We start from the raw sequence: 16,690 nt of genomic DNA, 5'->3' as shown, positions 1-16,690 counted from the left end.
TAAACTCTTTTCTATTATCTATTTAATTGTGGATTTGAATCAAATTAATGATCATGAGCTTGACATGAAAGTCCATCGTTGTAATATAAGGATCGGGTGTGGAGGATTATTAGATTAGTTTTTATGGACGATGATCAAGCCCTGTACATAAGATGAATTTAATATCCTCGGTCAAGTGAAAGTCTTCTGGTTTGTCTTGTTTTGAGTACATGAATGAAAGTCTTCATCTTTGTCCGTTTTATCAAAGCCCTTGCTCGCGTGTACCAATCGGAAACAATAGTCTACTCATCAGTTATATCAAACCATCGAAAAGCTGTTATTATCTCACTTATCAAGCCAGATAGATACAAAGGATGGGGATCTACTTCTTTTCCATGGAGGATTTTTAATAATATCTTGGGATGGAGGGTGACTTGCTTCTTAATATATTACTAGAACATGACCTTATTGATCTCTTCAATTTGTTTCTACGATCAATTAACCATACAGACTACCAAGAGGTTGTAGCGTCTATTAAGGACGTCATCGAGTCAATGCAGCTCAACACTCCAGCTCAACTCAACTTGAATATTCAAGGCTCGATCCTCGACTTGAGCTTAATTCTCAAATAAGTTCTCATTAGCTCGAGCTTGATTCGACTCGACTCGACTCGACTATGTTATTCAATAAGTATTAATCTAAACCCAAATTAAATAGAAAAGAGTTGATAGTTTTAGATCCATTTACAATTGAGGCTCGCAATATTCGAGATTGAGCTCGGCTCGAAAAGTACTCGAGTTATTTGAACTCAAAAATAACCAAATCGAGTTTGATTAATAATTGAAGTGACTTGACTTATTCTCATTTCTTGTATCTGCGTAGATGATCACATCAATAGACAACTCACTGATTGCCCGAACTGTTTCTACTGTAAGAGGCTACTTTGGTTTTGTCTTAGCGAAGTGAAAATTGCAGTATTGATAACAAACCAAACTAAAAAATAATGAACCCTCAATAAAGCCACACATTTCAATTCGTACATGCGTCTGGATTGGATTCCTCATGTGCCCGAGAGATATTTAGCCTTTGAAAGCATGAATTTGCAAAAAAAAATTCCGAAGCCCCTTGTGCCAGGAGGGTCACATGAAATTATTTTCTCTAGTGCAAATTGAGTGACCAGATTTCCATCCCCGAGCGTCAATTTATAAACATCAACAGTGATCGGGAAACATGAATGGCCTCACTTTAATACCAATGTAGGGAAACAAATTCCTTAAAATCGATTCGATACTTATACGATTGAATACTGAAAAACAAAAAGTGAAAAACGTGCCCGGGAAACATGTTACACTGATCAAAGGTATATCACGGAGTCAGACATACAATGATTGCCACAAATTAAGTACCATTGCAGTTTTTGAAGAATCCTTTGAAGCCTTAGTTTCGTTCATCGAGAGAGCGGGTACTATTTCAAGGGAGAAAACAGAAAAACGTATTTCTCCTTCTATTCTAATATCCGCTTTTTACTTTTTTATTTTATATATTAGAGTAATTGCATTCTTTTATGGGCCCTTCACTTGCGGGCTGGGTTTTGGCCCAACGTGGATAGACGGGCTTAAGTTGGCCCATCAAATATAAAAACCCATCATTGAGCAATTATTGAGTTGGTAAAACAAAAAGAAATTTGGATTGAAATCAGTTGATGTACCTAACGTATTCCACCGTCTTCCAACTCCGCCAATCTACAATAATGGCGCCTGAAGCTAGAACAATGCCCAAAATGCAATGAACTTTGGTCAGTAGACCTTGATCAATAATGGTGAAGTTGACAGCCGAGGCCCATCGATTCCAATCTACATCCTCTAAAGAATTACCGTTGGACTTCGTCCGAATTGCTTGCTGTTTGGACTAAAAGTGTTGTTTGGTTCCATTTGCATGAACGCTTCATTCCTTTATTTATTTAAACGGAATTCATTTGAAAGAGAGACTCTCTACGCGTTAGTTGCTGACATGTTCTAAAGTAGTGCACTCTCCAATTCAAAAGGTTTTCGCAAATTATTTGCTTTTGGAACTGTAGTGTGCCTCCTCTCCTCTTAAAAACTCACGGAAAGTTAAAGTTAGTGATCCGCTCGTCTCGAAGAAAATCTTCAATTCGAAAGATATTTCCTTGATTTTAATCATCATTGGTTAGGTGATAATGATAACCGATAATTCAAGGGTTGATGACCAAGCAAGAAAATGACATCAGGGATGGTCGAAAAGTAATCGAGATGATCAATCAAATCCAAATTCGTGGCCTCGGTGATCTAGTGTTTTACTTTACAATTGATGACCCAATTGCCTTCAACAAGCATAAACGAACATATCTTAAATTTTTAATGATCTTTATGAGTCAGCACGAGATATAAGCGCCATGAAATTGGCACTACTACGTGATGTGGAGTGCATTAAAAATGCTAAAATTCCCATCACCGTCTGCCCTTCGCTTATGGCAATTTCCATTAAAATTAGTACAATTTGTACGATCTCGCCACCGTGGAACCTTCTTCTTTTTTCTTTCTCATTGTATATAAAAACAAGAAAAGCTGAGACAGAGATATTTTATGCGATGATGACAAGTTTGAGGTTGTTGTTTTCATGTAAAGAAGGATTCATTAGCGCGTATCCCGCATGCTTGTGACAAGGGGGGCTTCATTTTCAGCAAAACCAAGCAAATTAAAAATATCATTTAAGATAAATAATTATAAATAAAGAACAAATAAAAGCTTGGCTTAAATTTTTTTTCTTTCCACACTGTCCTAATTAAGTTCATTTGTCATCGTATACAAATCTGCCATGCTCATGGAATGGTAATCATGAATATGGAGCCCTGGAAAGTGTTGGATATTTCAATAATATTTTGAAATATTTACAACAATAACTTTGATATAAGTTATGACCGCATTGAAGACCATCATTATTTTAACAGTCACATGACAATTTCTTAACGGTTATATAACGGCTTTTTAATCGTTTTGTAACGTTTAATTTATTTCTCAAATAAATCCTTCATTATTTTACAATGACTCTTTTAACGGCTTTATTTTGTCTGAATATAAAATTAAAATTTCATAAGACAATCTTGAAAGTATACACTAAATGAAACAGAGAATATTCTTTCTTTAAAAAATCTTTCCTTTCATTTTCCTTACTAAGTTATACACAACGTTGTTTTTGTTTCTTCCAATATTCAATACGGAATATAGAAGAAAGTTTGTTGTATCTTGGGAGGATAACCATTAGAAGCCTATCGCACCGAGTTTCGCACTCCGAGGGGCGAAATTATCCTTAAGGACAGTGCTTGCGCTTGCACGCCTTAGACAAATTTATTTATTCTCATTAGCTTTTTCCAACACAAGGAACAAATAAAGATAGTGACAGGACATTATTTTTCCTCATCCTTTTAATAAACTGCCACTTTTGATAAAGAAATATAATTTATACAGAGATACGATGCACACTTTATGTTAAGTACAAGTATGTATTTACCGAAACTTGTGAGCATCCACCTATATATAATACCAAGGCCTGTGGGGTGTTTGCAAAGCAGATATGTCACCATATCTGCAATGGCACGTTGATAAGGCTTGAACAGTTCTCTGGACTTGTCATCTCTGGCTTAACCCCGGTTGATGCTTGGTTTGAGAAAGGCTACTGAATGACAAAGCATTGCCGGATTGAAAACGAACCTTCGAATATGTTCCAGAATCATTTTACTGTAAACTTGGTTACATCGAATTTTTCATGGCAGTGTAGACATAGTCACTCCAGAAAAGATGGATTCACAGAAGATGTAGACATGCTTATTTCCAACAGGGAGGTAGTTCATTACTCCTACTAGAACTCTGCGAACGAGAGCCCTCTTCCTCAACCGATGTCTCTACGGATGTGACGTCCCAACCTTGCTCTCTCCAGTAAGCGTATCGAATTTCGGGAACGTGTGCAACTTTCTGGTAGTCCTTATTTTGTTCATCCGGCTTAAGTTTCTGGACTAATTCACAAGGCAGCTCGAAGAACTCCAACACTTTGAGCATGTTTAAGTGCTCGATTCCTAATGGCAGATCCTTGAGCAATTTGCACCGCAGGACCATCAACTTTTCTAGACATGGCATTGCTCCCTTCTCCACCTGTATGAACTCGAGCTCCTCAAAAAGATCGAGCCCTAATATCTTAAGTTTCATGAATCCTTTGGCCTTAAAGCACAAAGTTTGCCAATTATAAGCATGCAGCAACACGAGATGAACGAGACTGGGCAAGTTTTGAAGGGATTCCAGTGGATCATCCCTTAAACAGGACATTCTCAGGCATAGTTTTACGAGGTTGTGGAGGTTAGCAATCCAGCTTGGTAAGGTCCGTAAGTGTCCCCTCAGGAAGATCCTCTGAAGAAGTTGCGGAGGAGAAGAAAGGTGATGCAAATCAATTTCCTCGTCATCGGTGAATGCAAAAACAGCCAGTGAGGAGAGGTTGGTTAACTTTGCTATCGATGAGCACAGATTCCTTCCGTCTTCTCTCCTCAACCTTAACACACCTAACCTCCTTAACTGATTAAGTTTCCCCAGCCCTGTAATATTTCTACCATCTCTTTCATCATCTACCTCTATATGGCATAGCTTTTGCAGAGACCGCAGAGCTCCAATATCTGCGGGGGTTTTGAAACCATATTTATTGTGAGTATAAGATATGTTCTCATACCGATACACAAGGAGATGACGTAGTTGTTGAAGCTTTGCTATCTCCACAGGCAATGCGATGACACGAGTGTCTTTAAGGTCCAGTGTCTCTAGGTTCTGAAGGTTCCCTATGGAACTTGGAATGGTTCGAATACGGGAAGATCTCAAGCTTAGAAACCTGAGACATTTCATGTTAAGTACTTGACCTGGGAAACGGCTTACTGGAGCATGTTCTAAATCGAGGACACTGAGAAGGTTCAATTCAGATGAGAGAGCGTCGACTACAGAAGACTCGTCTACGCCAAACGTGAACAAGGATCTGAGACAGGAAAGTGACCGGTTTTCTCGTGCAATCTGAAATGCTTTGTGTATGGAGAGGCGACGAACTCTTTCTGGCCACGGACCTCTGTGTTCATGGACTATAATTGCATAGTTCTGATCCCTTGCCTTCGGAATGATGATTTCCAGCAAAAGGTCATGAACTCGACATTTTTACCCTTCCATCACTGGTGGTCTCTGCCACTTGGATGAGGCTTCTGTTCAAGAGCTCATCAAGGTAGTCCTCAGCGACTTCTTCCAGGGTTTTACCTTCTTTCCTTTCAACAAAGCCCTCTGCTACCCAGAGTCGGATTATCCTCATACGCTCGACAACAAGAGCCTCAGGGAATATGCTCAAATGCAAGAAACAGGACTTTAAGTAATAAGGCAAATCACTGAAACTCAATGAAAGTACCTGCTTCAGGTTTTTGAGCTTTTCATTGCCATCGATTTCAGAACGGAGACTGCGGAGGACAAGTTCCCATTCATCAATTCTTCTTATGTCCTTTGTTGCCAGAACACCACTGATGGCCACGATTGCTAGGGGAAGTCCTTCACACTTTTTCAAGATCTGCCGGCATATTTCCTCCAAATGGCTGGGGCACGCTTTCTCTTTGAATGTCTTCCTACAGAAAAGTTCATGTGACTGTTCAGATGACAAGGGCTTCATGTTGTAGACCTTCCCTGCCCATCCAGTGCCGGATGCTGATGCTAGATCTGATTTCCTTGTGGTGACCATTATTCGGCTGCCATTGTTATTGTTGGGTATGGCACACTAGACTGCATCCCATTTGTTCATATCCCATACATCGTCTAGAACGATTAGGTATTTCAACCTCCTTTCCCGGAGGAAGTCTTTGATCATCATTCTAACGCAACTACTTTTGGAAGTTTCTGCTCCAGATGGAAGCGTCTTCGTGATGCTACTGGCAACCTGTCGAAGCATGTCTGAAAGCAGCTCGTCCGTCCTTGATGAAGGAGAAAGAGTGACCCAAGCACGTACTGTGAATCGTTTCTTCACTGCTGGGTCATCATAAACTTGCTTTACTAGGGTCGTCTTCCCCAGACCTCCCATGCCAACCACCGAAATTACTTGGCATTGTGAAGCACCCTGGACCAACCATTCGACAAGCTCCTTTTTGGGCTCTCCGATGCCCACCAGATCGGATTTTTCTACCAGAAGTGCATCTCCTCGATGATCTTGCCATTTGTTGTCTTCATAAGAAGAGGTTGAGCTTGAACCTCTCTCAGTTGTGCCGAAACCATCAAACAGTCTCTGCTGTCCTTCACAGATACTTTTGATTCTGGGGCTGATGCTTTTCATAGCCGAAATCAGTCGGTGTCGAGCTTTCCTGTTTCTGACACTGGTTTGAATCATTCGTAGAAAGCCCTCGGTTTGATGATCCTGCGCTGAGAGTTGTGTATATTCATCAAGAAGATCCTCAGCTTCATATGCAATTTCTCGTACTTGCTTAACCCACACTTTGACTTCTTCATTGCACTCTTCCATGGAATCCGCAGCTTTTAGGAAGGCCTTGATGCGCTCAAATTCTCTTATCAGAGACATCCACTCTTCATGACCCTCTCTTTGTTGTTGCACCACAATCTCGACAAAGCTTTCGAGCTTGCTAAGTAGATACAGCACTGCACCTTCTGCCATTCTTTGCTTAGAACCTTGCAAGATCAGAGGTCGGTGGCTATCACAATACTACATACTGCGTCTGTAGACTCAATGCTTTAACATGTTGGGCTCCAAAACCAATTAGACAAGTTTACTTCTGCTGTACTAGTTGACCACAGTTTCTTAGAGCATGCATTGCTTTTAAAGCCACTAGTCTTTTATATCTGACTTAGCTTGGCTCTCAGATATTTTAAGTTTTACTCCACTTCTTGATGCTTGCATGGTAGAATCACTGTATCTACTAGAGATTTCAGGTCCCACTTAAAAAATGAAATTCTATGCATATAGTCTGGAAAAGCTTAGGCCTCTGAACTGTCTAAACTTTAAGTACTGGTTTTAGCCATAGACTCAAAAGTGAAATTTCATGCCTCATCGTTACCTGCAAACATGATTAGGGGGGAGGTCAAATTCATTTATGGTGTTCAAGAAATGATTGTTCTTGTGAGATGAGATAACGAGGCCAATCATTTCTGTTATGCTGGAATTCTTTAGAGCCAGAAAAGAGATTCACCTCAAAGTCCTATGATCAAGATTTCACTTTTTATATACCCCTACTTAAGTCATCCTTATCTTCAAGAAGCTCAATCTTTTTGTAAAAACACCACAGCAGTTTCGTCAGTTCGTTGACACGATTGTCATTTTAACTTTTTGCGTGGCAAGTACTTGTTCGACCAGAATTTATATTATCGGTTAATCTCAATCTGGGGAATAACCTTTTCGAGCCTAAAGAGTGCATTGTCGAGCACGTCCTGGGAATTTGCTATTATGAGACAACTAAACCCTGAGCAGTTCGTCTCGCTTCCAAAGTGCACAGACGTAATCGATGATGGTTAAGAAGATGATAAAGGAGCCATATCGTTCGATGATCATGAATGATGCCTGCTTCTCCTACAAGATGTGCATAGTTCATCGAAATGTGGGTATCCAATTAGGTGGATGCTTTTGCATTCTCTGATATGCTGGTGTATATACTCACTTTGTTTTTCAAAAGAGCCAAAACAAGGAAGTATGTACTCGAGTATATCATTCATGACCAAGGAAAAGTCCCAAATGAACAAGTCCAACTTGAGAAAAAAAAAAAAAAATGGGACCTTGAAATCAAAGCGCGGTTACTTTCTGCGTGAAAGCCAAAAGGGCGAGTGAAAAACCAACAAGCGGACTTCCACTCCCGGCGTACCTCTGGATTGATTTCCTTTTACTGTATAAAAAGAATTTATGTTGATTTTCATAATCACATAATCACACTACAAATTTTGTTCCTTCTTTTAACTTGATGGTTCTCCTTGATAATCATTGTTATTTCTCCTTTTTTATCTTCTTGGCTGGAATCATAAATGGTGAAGGTACTGGGTGCCTTGCATAATCCGAAAGACATAACCAACCATTCATAAATCCATCCTTTGTTTTAATGCCATCTTCCACTCATCTCCCGGACGAAACGAATTTGATGGCTTGAGATGAGATCACTAGTAAACCTTTTCTGCCATGGAAAGATAGAGCTATCCTGATTGTTCAAAAATGTAAAAAATAAAATCCTTCTGCGGTTGGAAGAGAGAGTAGAACCAAGTATTCTCGATCAGTGGCTGGATCGAGATATATTCTTTTAATATTTAGAGATCTTTGGAAACTAACAAATTGCTTTACTTTTCGAAAGAAGGTATATATAAGAAGTTATAGATATATAGAGATATCAGTAACCGTGACATTTTATTTTTTAGGTAAATATTCGATTTCATAGAGATTATCCACTTTTCAAAATCCTTTTCTTTCACCGCTCCCCTCTCCAACTAGTCGAGTTACTTGTCTACCTTTCAATCTTCAAACCTCTCCTCCCAAAAAATGCTTGAGCACCCCAAGTTCCTTTATTTGGAAGCATACTAATAGATTTTCCTTTGTTCATTGAATTTCCAATTCGTCATCTCCAGCGATAATAAGATCATCCTCTCTCTCTCTCTCTCTCTCTCTCGGGAGCTAAGGGGACCCTTGTTTTAGCAAAGTGCTTGCCAACTCAACAAACACAATAATTCGAATCTGGTTTCAGTGGTACACAACGAACTTTAAAATTTCACCCAATCTAACAGTAGACCAAATCAAATTCTGTAAAATTCTACGTGTCCATAACTGTCCAAAGCTTATGTAATCTCTAGAGTCAACCCACTAATTCAGAATTCAACACCACTCAAAATAACAAATTTACTAAGAAATAATCTGCGATTAAAGGAATCAAGACCTAGAATTCTTACTGATCGCTTCGAAACAAAGTTGATTAGGCGTGCCGAGGTATCTAATAGCTCGATGAACCGAAACCCTTCCTCGCCCTCTCTTGGTTTCTTTCTTTTCTCGTTCCTTCTCTCCCCTCCTCCCTCCCTCCTACTTCTCCTCATCTTTTATACAACACCAGCTGCTGCAAAACGGCACAATGTGCTGACAAAAATGGCTGAGGTGTTAGCTGATGGAAACAAAACTAGGGTTGGAGGATCGGACACGAACCCTTTTTAGTTTTTAAATGACTGCGGAAGTGGCTTTATCACTATTTAAAAGTTCTGAGTCTTAGTCTTTCAATATCACTTCTGTCCATTTCATTCGTCTGACGTGACCCCGATGGAAGCCATCAAAGCACGAGGAATTTCAATAATTAGAGAGAAAAAGAAATTGTGAGGGGGCCGAATATGAACAGTTTTGCCATCCTTCTCAAGCATTTTTGCTTCAACAAGTCTATGATTGTGACAGGCTCATGAGCGAAGGCATCTCGTCACCGCTAATTGAGACGTTTTATTTATGACTTAGGATACTTTTAATATAACGTTCGCTCGTATCATAAGTAATATCGGCATGTATTGACAAGAAACATGATAATCAACCCAACCCTTATAAATAAAAGACTATATATATATATATATATATATATGGCATTAGGTACTTCACCGTAACCATAACTTGTATTAGTGTCAGTTTTTTTCATATGATTCTTCAAATGAAATTATACTTAATCTTGATGAGCAACTCAAGTTGTCTACTTATCGGACCAGACGTTTGTGGAACCACTACGTTAATTTCCAAAGGGGATAATTACGCCGGCCGCCCCTCCCCACACCATTAAATGCTAAACCTTGAAACTTGATCGACTCTTGAAACAAGTTACAGGACGCAAGAATACACAAATTGCGGAAACCTAGATTCATAGAGCCATCCAATTAAATTAGCTGGTCAGATTGGGTAATGAAATCTGGTGTACCTTATGAGTTATGACAGACTGCCCACGCTTTGAAATAAGTATTCGGGCAAGTGTTAGGTGGAGATGCTTTGACTGTTGAAATACGAATAATCCACTGGAAATGATCCTGCCCATCATCAGTGACGCTGCGTGTTTTGACCGAAGAAAATGACAGCGAATTCTTCACGTATGGAGGAAGATTCTAAAAGCAGAGGCGCTCAATTGCAAATATCCTTCATGTAAGGAAAGTTGCTAGTGGTGTGGTGCTTTCATCGTACATAAGGAGAAAATCGGAAAGCCCTTTCACACTATGACATTGAATTCAATGATCTCACGATCATACATATTTAATTAAATTACCATGGATAAATTTCCTTTATCTTTCATTTGATACAATAGAATAACCAAATACATGTTGAAGAAAAAAAACTTCTCCTTCGTGCTCACTGCTCACTATTCTACCTCGCCCTAACAATGCCAACAACATAAAGATGACAAAAGCAAAACCACATTATAAAGAGCCCTAATAAGTAAATAACCAGAAGTTTCGCACCCTTCATGATTTTTATATGGCTCATCGCGCTGCTTACTCTACGATCTGCTGTATTCTCCTCCTCTGCAGGCTGAACAAAGGCAATTCCTATCTCCGTGGGTGGTTTAGCAACATGAGACCCTCGAACTCTGTTGTCCCATTTTGACAAATATAGTTTGTTGGGATATATTTTCTCCTAAAGAAAGCTGTCCGCACACAAACATTAATATTGGAAACCTTCAAGTGCATAAGTCTCATAGCAAGTGCGATTGTCTTCTGTTTTCCTCTCCAGATAGTGCAGCCTAAGCATTCAAGGCAGAAACATATTCAACGACAGCTAGCATAATGGAACGTACATTCTAAAAAACCTCCATATCAGTAAATTTTCAGCATTTCCCATCTAAATCAACTACATCCAATTTCACTGAACACAACTGTCACCTTCTAACAAATCAATTAATCAAAACTTGGCTGAACCCAACGAAATCAAGAGCATGCAAATATAGGAGTCACAAGTACTCTGAGAGAAACTATATTATGAAGCAACTCCAACACATTATCACAGGGAAGCAAAGTCGACAGTCATTGAAAGTGGCAGTTGTGAAATTCCATTGATTTGCAGACAGAAAATACAATCAAATTGGCAACAACCATTTGCTCCTCGGTATGCATGGCATAGCCACTGTCTCTTCGAGAAAATTATCATTCGCCTCACCTATTAGCTAGGATACTTAAAGACACTAAAATCTCCAAAATAGAGCAGGCACACAGATCAGGAACCCAATGATAAGACATATCTGGTTCATGTATTCTGATGACAACTCTGAGAATTTCAGTAATAATATTTCTGAGAAGCATCCTTCAAAGAACACATTCGCTGTTTAAAAATTGAAAAAAAAAAAAAAAAAAGAGTCGGGATAAAAAAAGTATCACAAATGCATTTAAAACCAAACAATCTTTATGCAAGCTAAAGCCACTACTTACCACTGTTACCAACAATTCAGTCCTCATCATCAGAGTTGTCAAATGTGATTTTCTTAGCTTTTGGAGCATCTGCAGCAATTTCCCTGAAGTGAGCGCCATAAAGCTTCGATTCCTGCCAAGTGAGAAAAGAACATGAAAACAAAGATAGCAATACAGTTTCCATGGCAACACGTGCGTTGCATGACCTTAAAAGAACTTTGGGTTGACAGCTTATTTTTGGTGTTACATATATGGTAAAACCACATAAATTACTGCAATTGCAAGACAAATTAATCAAAATAATATGAATCTTCAATCAGATCATAAAATAGTAAAACTACATAAATGAGAAAATTGCATTTGTATGATGTAGGACATTTATTCAAGAAAAAAAAATTCAATCAGACTACAAAATGCAGAATTATTCTAGATATGTGAACAGAAAATTAAAACTCATAACTACAATTGGAGGACTTACTTTTACTACTGCTATCCAAAAATTATCTAAATCATCAATAGGTAACTCAATGATGAATTCTCTTTCTGGTAGAGTTATATAATCAAGTCAACTGGTTAAGTTTAACGGAGAAAGGTCAGAATGGAGAATTCTGATGGTGTAACGTGTGGCTCGCGAGGCAAAGCTTCCTTCCGATCAATTTACTAATTTTGCAGTAGATTTTATTAAAAACTAAGGATTTTCTTTTCTTTACCGCGATTTATAGACTCCACAGCAAGATGACCTTGACAATGTTTGGCCCTAAAATGCTCCAACTAAATTGGGAATGCTGACAAGAAAGGAAACATCATATAAAATTGCTCGAACAAAATACAGTGTTTCGGTAAGAAAACATGATGTATCAAAACACACACCTTCTTCTTCACATGAGTACCAAACTTCAGAAGAGAAGCAGGCACAACTTGCCCAGCTTCTCTGAGAACATTGACCAGCTCCCCAGAAAGCCCCTGCCAGCAACCACAGGTCAATCAGTATCACTGATAATTCGTTGGGCAAGAAATAATACTAGAGACTTTCATAGGGAACCTTGTTCTCTTTCATGAAGAACGTGTGTGCTACACCCTTATTTCCTGCACGTCCAGTCCTTCCAATCCTATGGACGTAATCCTCTGTTGTTAGAGGAAAACTATAGTTAATCACAACCTCCACATCTGGAATGTCCAATCCACGAGCAGCGACATCAGTTGCAATCTGCAGACATATCGGGCAACTCAAGCTTAAGGAATTGACCACCATGCAGCAAAAAGAAGTTATGATCCCCGACTGCCGTCAAGGAACTGCACTATTACTCCATTGACCCAACTAATGTTCAATTGTCTTAAAAAATTACATAATCGACATCAACTAAAATGTTGATTGATAAAACATACCATCAAAGGACAGGTTCCCTTCTTAAACAATGACAGCGCCGTCGTGCGCTCATGTTGTTTCTTATCGCCATGGATAGATACAGCATTCCAGCCTCTATAAAAAGAAATTGGAGAGTGAGACAACAAATGTACGATGAAGGGTTAGGGATGGATTAGTTCATTCACTTAGCCCATTTCGTGACCAGACTTGACAGGGAAATACCTTGCTTGAAGCATCCGTTCTACACGGGAAGCTTCATTCTTGTACAAGACAAAGACCAATACCCTGTTACTGATAAATGGCAAAATCGACCATGTCAGATGGTGCAAGATGTCATTGCTATTGCAAGACTATAAAAATAGACTATCGCACATGGTTTCCCTTAGCTTTGCACATACTTAAGGAGTGACAGTCAAAAGAGGACCAACCTATTTAACCTATAGCCTCTAGCAGGATCAGATCAGAATGAAAGACCACAAAACGAGATTCAAAAACGCAGTAGTATGTATAAAAAAGAGAGTACCTTTTGGAACTGTGATACTTTTGTAAAAGGGTAAGCAAGCGTTCATCACGTGAACGATCATCTAGTACCTGCAAAGGCAATAGAGTGAAACCAAAAGATAAATTAATAATGTCCAGAAAAAAATAACCAAAGCCAAAAGTGTGAATCCATACCTCAACTATCTGCATAACATCATGATTGGCAGCTAAATCCTCAGAACCTACAACAACCTGAAAGAGAGCCAATCATTCTTGCCAGTTTACTCGTATGAATTAATAAAGGACATTGCCTAATCATGAAGATCCACACCTTGATTGGGTGAGGATCCATGAACTCCTGTGCTAATTGATGAACAGGAAGAGGCCATGTAGCACTGAACATCACTGTTTGGCGAACTGCAAAGACAAGTTTGCACACAAAATTAGAAGGGAACAAAATCACCATCGGTTTCTAGTTCACATGTAAGATATATTACAAATACAAAGTCGTAAGTTGCAAAATTTATTGAATTTACAGAAAACAAGATGTTGTAGAATTCAAACTAAAGACTGCCTGATTAATTACACATGTGCACAACCCGGATGGTCAATGACAATGATAAAGGTTTGCGATGATAAGACTTCTACGAAAATTATACTAGCAGATGCAAAATTTATTGAATTTACAGAAAACAAGATATTGTAGAATTCAAACTAAAGGATGCCTGATTAATTACACACGTGCACAACCCGTTTCCGGTGATAAGACTTCTACGAAAATTATACTAGCAAATGTCAACTGGTAAAAGTAATAAATAAGTAAAGACACACTTTGCAACATACCAGAACATGTGCTGCTCAATATAGAACGAACTTCTGGTTCAAAACCCATGTCAAGCATTCTATCCGCTTCATCGAGGACCTGAAGACAAAAGGAAAAAGAATTAATAAATGCCGACTTTGTTGAAAATTCCTACGCCACATATATATTCCAGTCAGTTGAAAACTCAATATAAAACACAAAGCTTGTCAAAGAGCAATATGACAGGCACCTGAATGACACATTGACAAAACTCTTCGATACCAAGCTATATGACCGTGCTAACATCACATAACACAAAACAGAAACACTATAGGAAAAGTCAACTTACCACAAAAGCTACTTCATTTAAGCGGCAAACGCCCTCTTCAATCAGATCCTTCAAACGACCGGGCGTTCCAATGACAAAATCCTAGGTACAGATGAAATGGAGTACTCTATGAGTAAGGTTATCAAGGTTATCAACTTTCTAGATGATCAGACAGAAAAGCAATCCCATTCTTGCAAGTTCAACATCTGAAAGAATCAATAGCAACTCTTTCATGGCTACAAAGCCAGGCCCACGTAGAACACAAGCAAATCTAACGTCAATCATAATGGGTGGCTAAGACCATTATGGATTTCTTCACAAGATAGTTCAAATTGTGAATTCTTTTTCACTTAGAATTCATAAGATAGCTCAAATTGTCGTCAAGCATTTGAAGATCATTCAAGGGTCAGAGTACATGAACTATCATCACCAAAAACATATTTGAAATGTGACAACCACTTACATTAGCATCAGAGAAAATATGGCATTTGAATATTCATAAAACAATGATAGATGTAGAAAAGAGTAATATGCACAGCCTAATAAAGTGAGGTGATCTTTACCAAAAAATAAAAAATAAAAAAAATAAAGTGAGGTGACTTACGACACCAGACTTCATAGAAGCTCTTTGAGGTTCCTTGGGGGTCCCTCCATACACACATACTGATTTCACACCGCTAGCTTTTCCAGCACCAACCAGAACATCTGAAATCTGGGACCAAATTGAGAAGGCTATAGCTCGTCATCTGTTTAAACACACTACTATTTATACCAATTACAAGAACCACAACATATGTAGAGCGCAGCAAACTTAGAATAAAAGGCTATGAATTAAGTGGGAAAATTGAGAAATGGCATTGGCATGTACTTTATTTCTCAGCACCTACATCTGCACATACTATGGTACACCTTTACAGCATAACAACAACAAAGTCAATTACCTTGACTTTTACTGCGTGCCTTCTTGTTTTCACTTATCTTTTGGAATTCCTACTACAATAGTATCAAACAAATAGCTCCACTTCTGAACACAACTTCTGGAAGTGAAAATTCGCCTGTAACTTTGTCATGTGACTACACACCATTTTGACCTAACAGAAGCCATGATGTCCACCCATTTTCACGATTACAGATTCACAATAAAATAAAATCTTAATGTTGTAACCCCATCCCAGAATATCCAACCAATTTCAGAACAAGTTAACACACGACTGCCGAGAGTTTAACTGCAAAAATTCGCATAACCAATCTACAAAACACCAGCATCCATTCCTGCATCTTTACTTTTTGTTTGTCGGTCAATTTGGGACGCACGTAAACTGTCGAAACATGCTCTCAATAACTCACTAACAAAAATGGCAAGCATGCAAACAATACATACTTCCATCCTAACAAAACAAGAAATGCATCAATCATGAATACGTACTTGTTGAGCCAATTCCCTCGTCGGTGACAGCACAAGGCAGAGTGGACGCCTCCCCTTCGCCATCTTACCCTTCCTCTTGCTCAGAACATGCATGACGGCCGGCACCCCAAAGGCCAGAGTCTTACCTAAACCACAGAATTCAGTAAAATCCTCACCAAGCACCGAGCACCAAACCACTCAAATAGAAGAGCTGAACTAAAAACCTCGAAACACTACCTGAACCGGTCGCCGCGATCCCAATGAAATCGCGTCCGTCCAGCAAGAACGGCCACGCCCGGGCCTGAATCGGAGACGGCTTCGTAAAGCCCTTGCAGCATTCGAGCACCTGTTCCGGCAACTTGGCGTCCGCGAACGACTCCACGGGAGAGTACTTCGGGTCCTTCACATTCCTCCCGCTCACCACCACATTGCCGCTCCTCACCTCCTCCTCTTTCCCGTTCGCAACGGAATCAGCTCCGCTCCCGCCATTTTCGATCGCCTCGCTCGCGGCTTCCCCCTCGTGCTTCTTCTTATTCTTCTTCTTCTTCTTCTTAGTAATTACCTCAGCCTCAGCTCCGTTTTCTCCGTGCTCCTTCCTCTTCTTGCTCGACCGATTCATCTCTTCCCCCAAGTCGCCGTCTCCGTCTCCGTGCTTGTCCTTCTTCTTCTTCTTGTCCTTCTTCTTCTTCTCTGGCATGAGGTCGTGACCGTTCGCCTCCTCGAGGACACTCGATTCGCTCTCCGTCGACGCCTCCTTCAGCTTTCTGCCCATGGCTGCCGCGCTGGAGCTTTGCCGAGCAGGAGACGGCGGGATATATTCTTGCAGGAGGAGGAGCGAATCGGTGCCAATTCAGGAGAGGGCCAAGCGGTGGGTTTTATTCTAGGGTTTTGACTTTCTGATTCTCTGACTCGC

The 16,690-nt window shown here is 39.6% G+C and overlaps 2 protein-coding genes across 3 annotated transcripts; both read right to left on the bottom strand.

Annotated features, from left to right (window-relative positions):
* Positions 1-5,781: 5,781 nt before the first annotated feature.
* Positions 5,782-6,666, bottom strand: LOC104442384 (putative disease resistance protein At1g50180). The gene has a single exon (XM_039310959.1). It carries the CDS (start codon positions 6,664-6,666, stop codon positions 5,782-5,784), a length of 885 nt encoding a protein of 294 aa, XP_039166893.1.
* Positions 6,667-10,188: 3,522 nt separating this feature from the next.
* LOC104442383 (DEAD-box ATP-dependent RNA helicase 5) lies at positions 10,189-16,636 on the bottom strand. 2 transcript variants are annotated; one of them, XM_010055806.3, is made up of 14 exons: positions 16,015-16,635; positions 15,799-15,923; positions 14,977-15,084; positions 14,394-14,474; positions 14,086-14,164; positions 13,574-13,659; positions 13,438-13,494; positions 13,286-13,353; positions 12,985-13,053; positions 12,783-12,876; positions 12,439-12,603; positions 12,267-12,359; positions 11,418-11,529; positions 10,189-10,735 (listed from the first exon to the last, which is right to left on the bottom strand). In XM_010055806.3, exons 1-13 carry the CDS (start codon positions 16,547-16,549, stop codon positions 11,434-11,436), a joined length of 1,656 nt encoding a protein of 551 aa, XP_010054108.1. In that variant the 5' UTR covers positions 16,550-16,635; the 3' UTR covers positions 10,189-10,735; positions 11,418-11,433. The 2 variants fall into 2 exon arrangements, with proteins under 2 accessions (XP_010054108.1, XP_010054109.1); XM_010055807.3 differs by lacking the exon at positions 10,189-10,735 and adding an exon at positions 11,015-11,310 and having other exon boundaries at positions 16,015-16,636.
* Between the last annotated feature and the right edge of the window lie 54 nt (positions 16,637-16,690).

This window comes from Eucalyptus grandis, chromosome 4 (genome assembly GCF_016545825.1).
Source record: "Eucalyptus grandis isolate ANBG69807.140 chromosome 4, ASM1654582v1, whole genome shotgun sequence".
Taxonomy (NCBI): Eukaryota; Viridiplantae; Streptophyta; class Magnoliopsida; order Myrtales; family Myrtaceae; genus Eucalyptus; species Eucalyptus grandis.
This window is presented reverse-complemented; position numbering and strand designations above follow the sequence as displayed.

Bases quoted from the DNA above. Each gene is read 5' to 3' on its own strand.
- LOC104442384 (XM_039310959.1), bottom strand. From the start codon at position 6,666: ATGGCAGAAGGTGCAGTGCTGTATCTACTTAGCAAGCTCGAAAGCTTT.
- LOC104442383 (XM_010055807.3), bottom strand. From the start codon at position 16,549: ATGGGCAGAAAGCTGAAGGAGGCGTCGACGGAGAGCGAATCGAGTGTC. The intron at 12,877-12,984 runs GTATTTCCCTGT...TTCTTTTTATAG, and splicing joins GAACGGATGCTTCAAGCAAG to AGGCTGGAATGCTGTATCTA. The intron at 12,360-12,438 runs GTTCCCTATGAA...GGTTGCTGGCAG, and splicing joins TCTTCATGAAAGAGAACAAG to GGGCTTTCTGGGGAGCTGGT.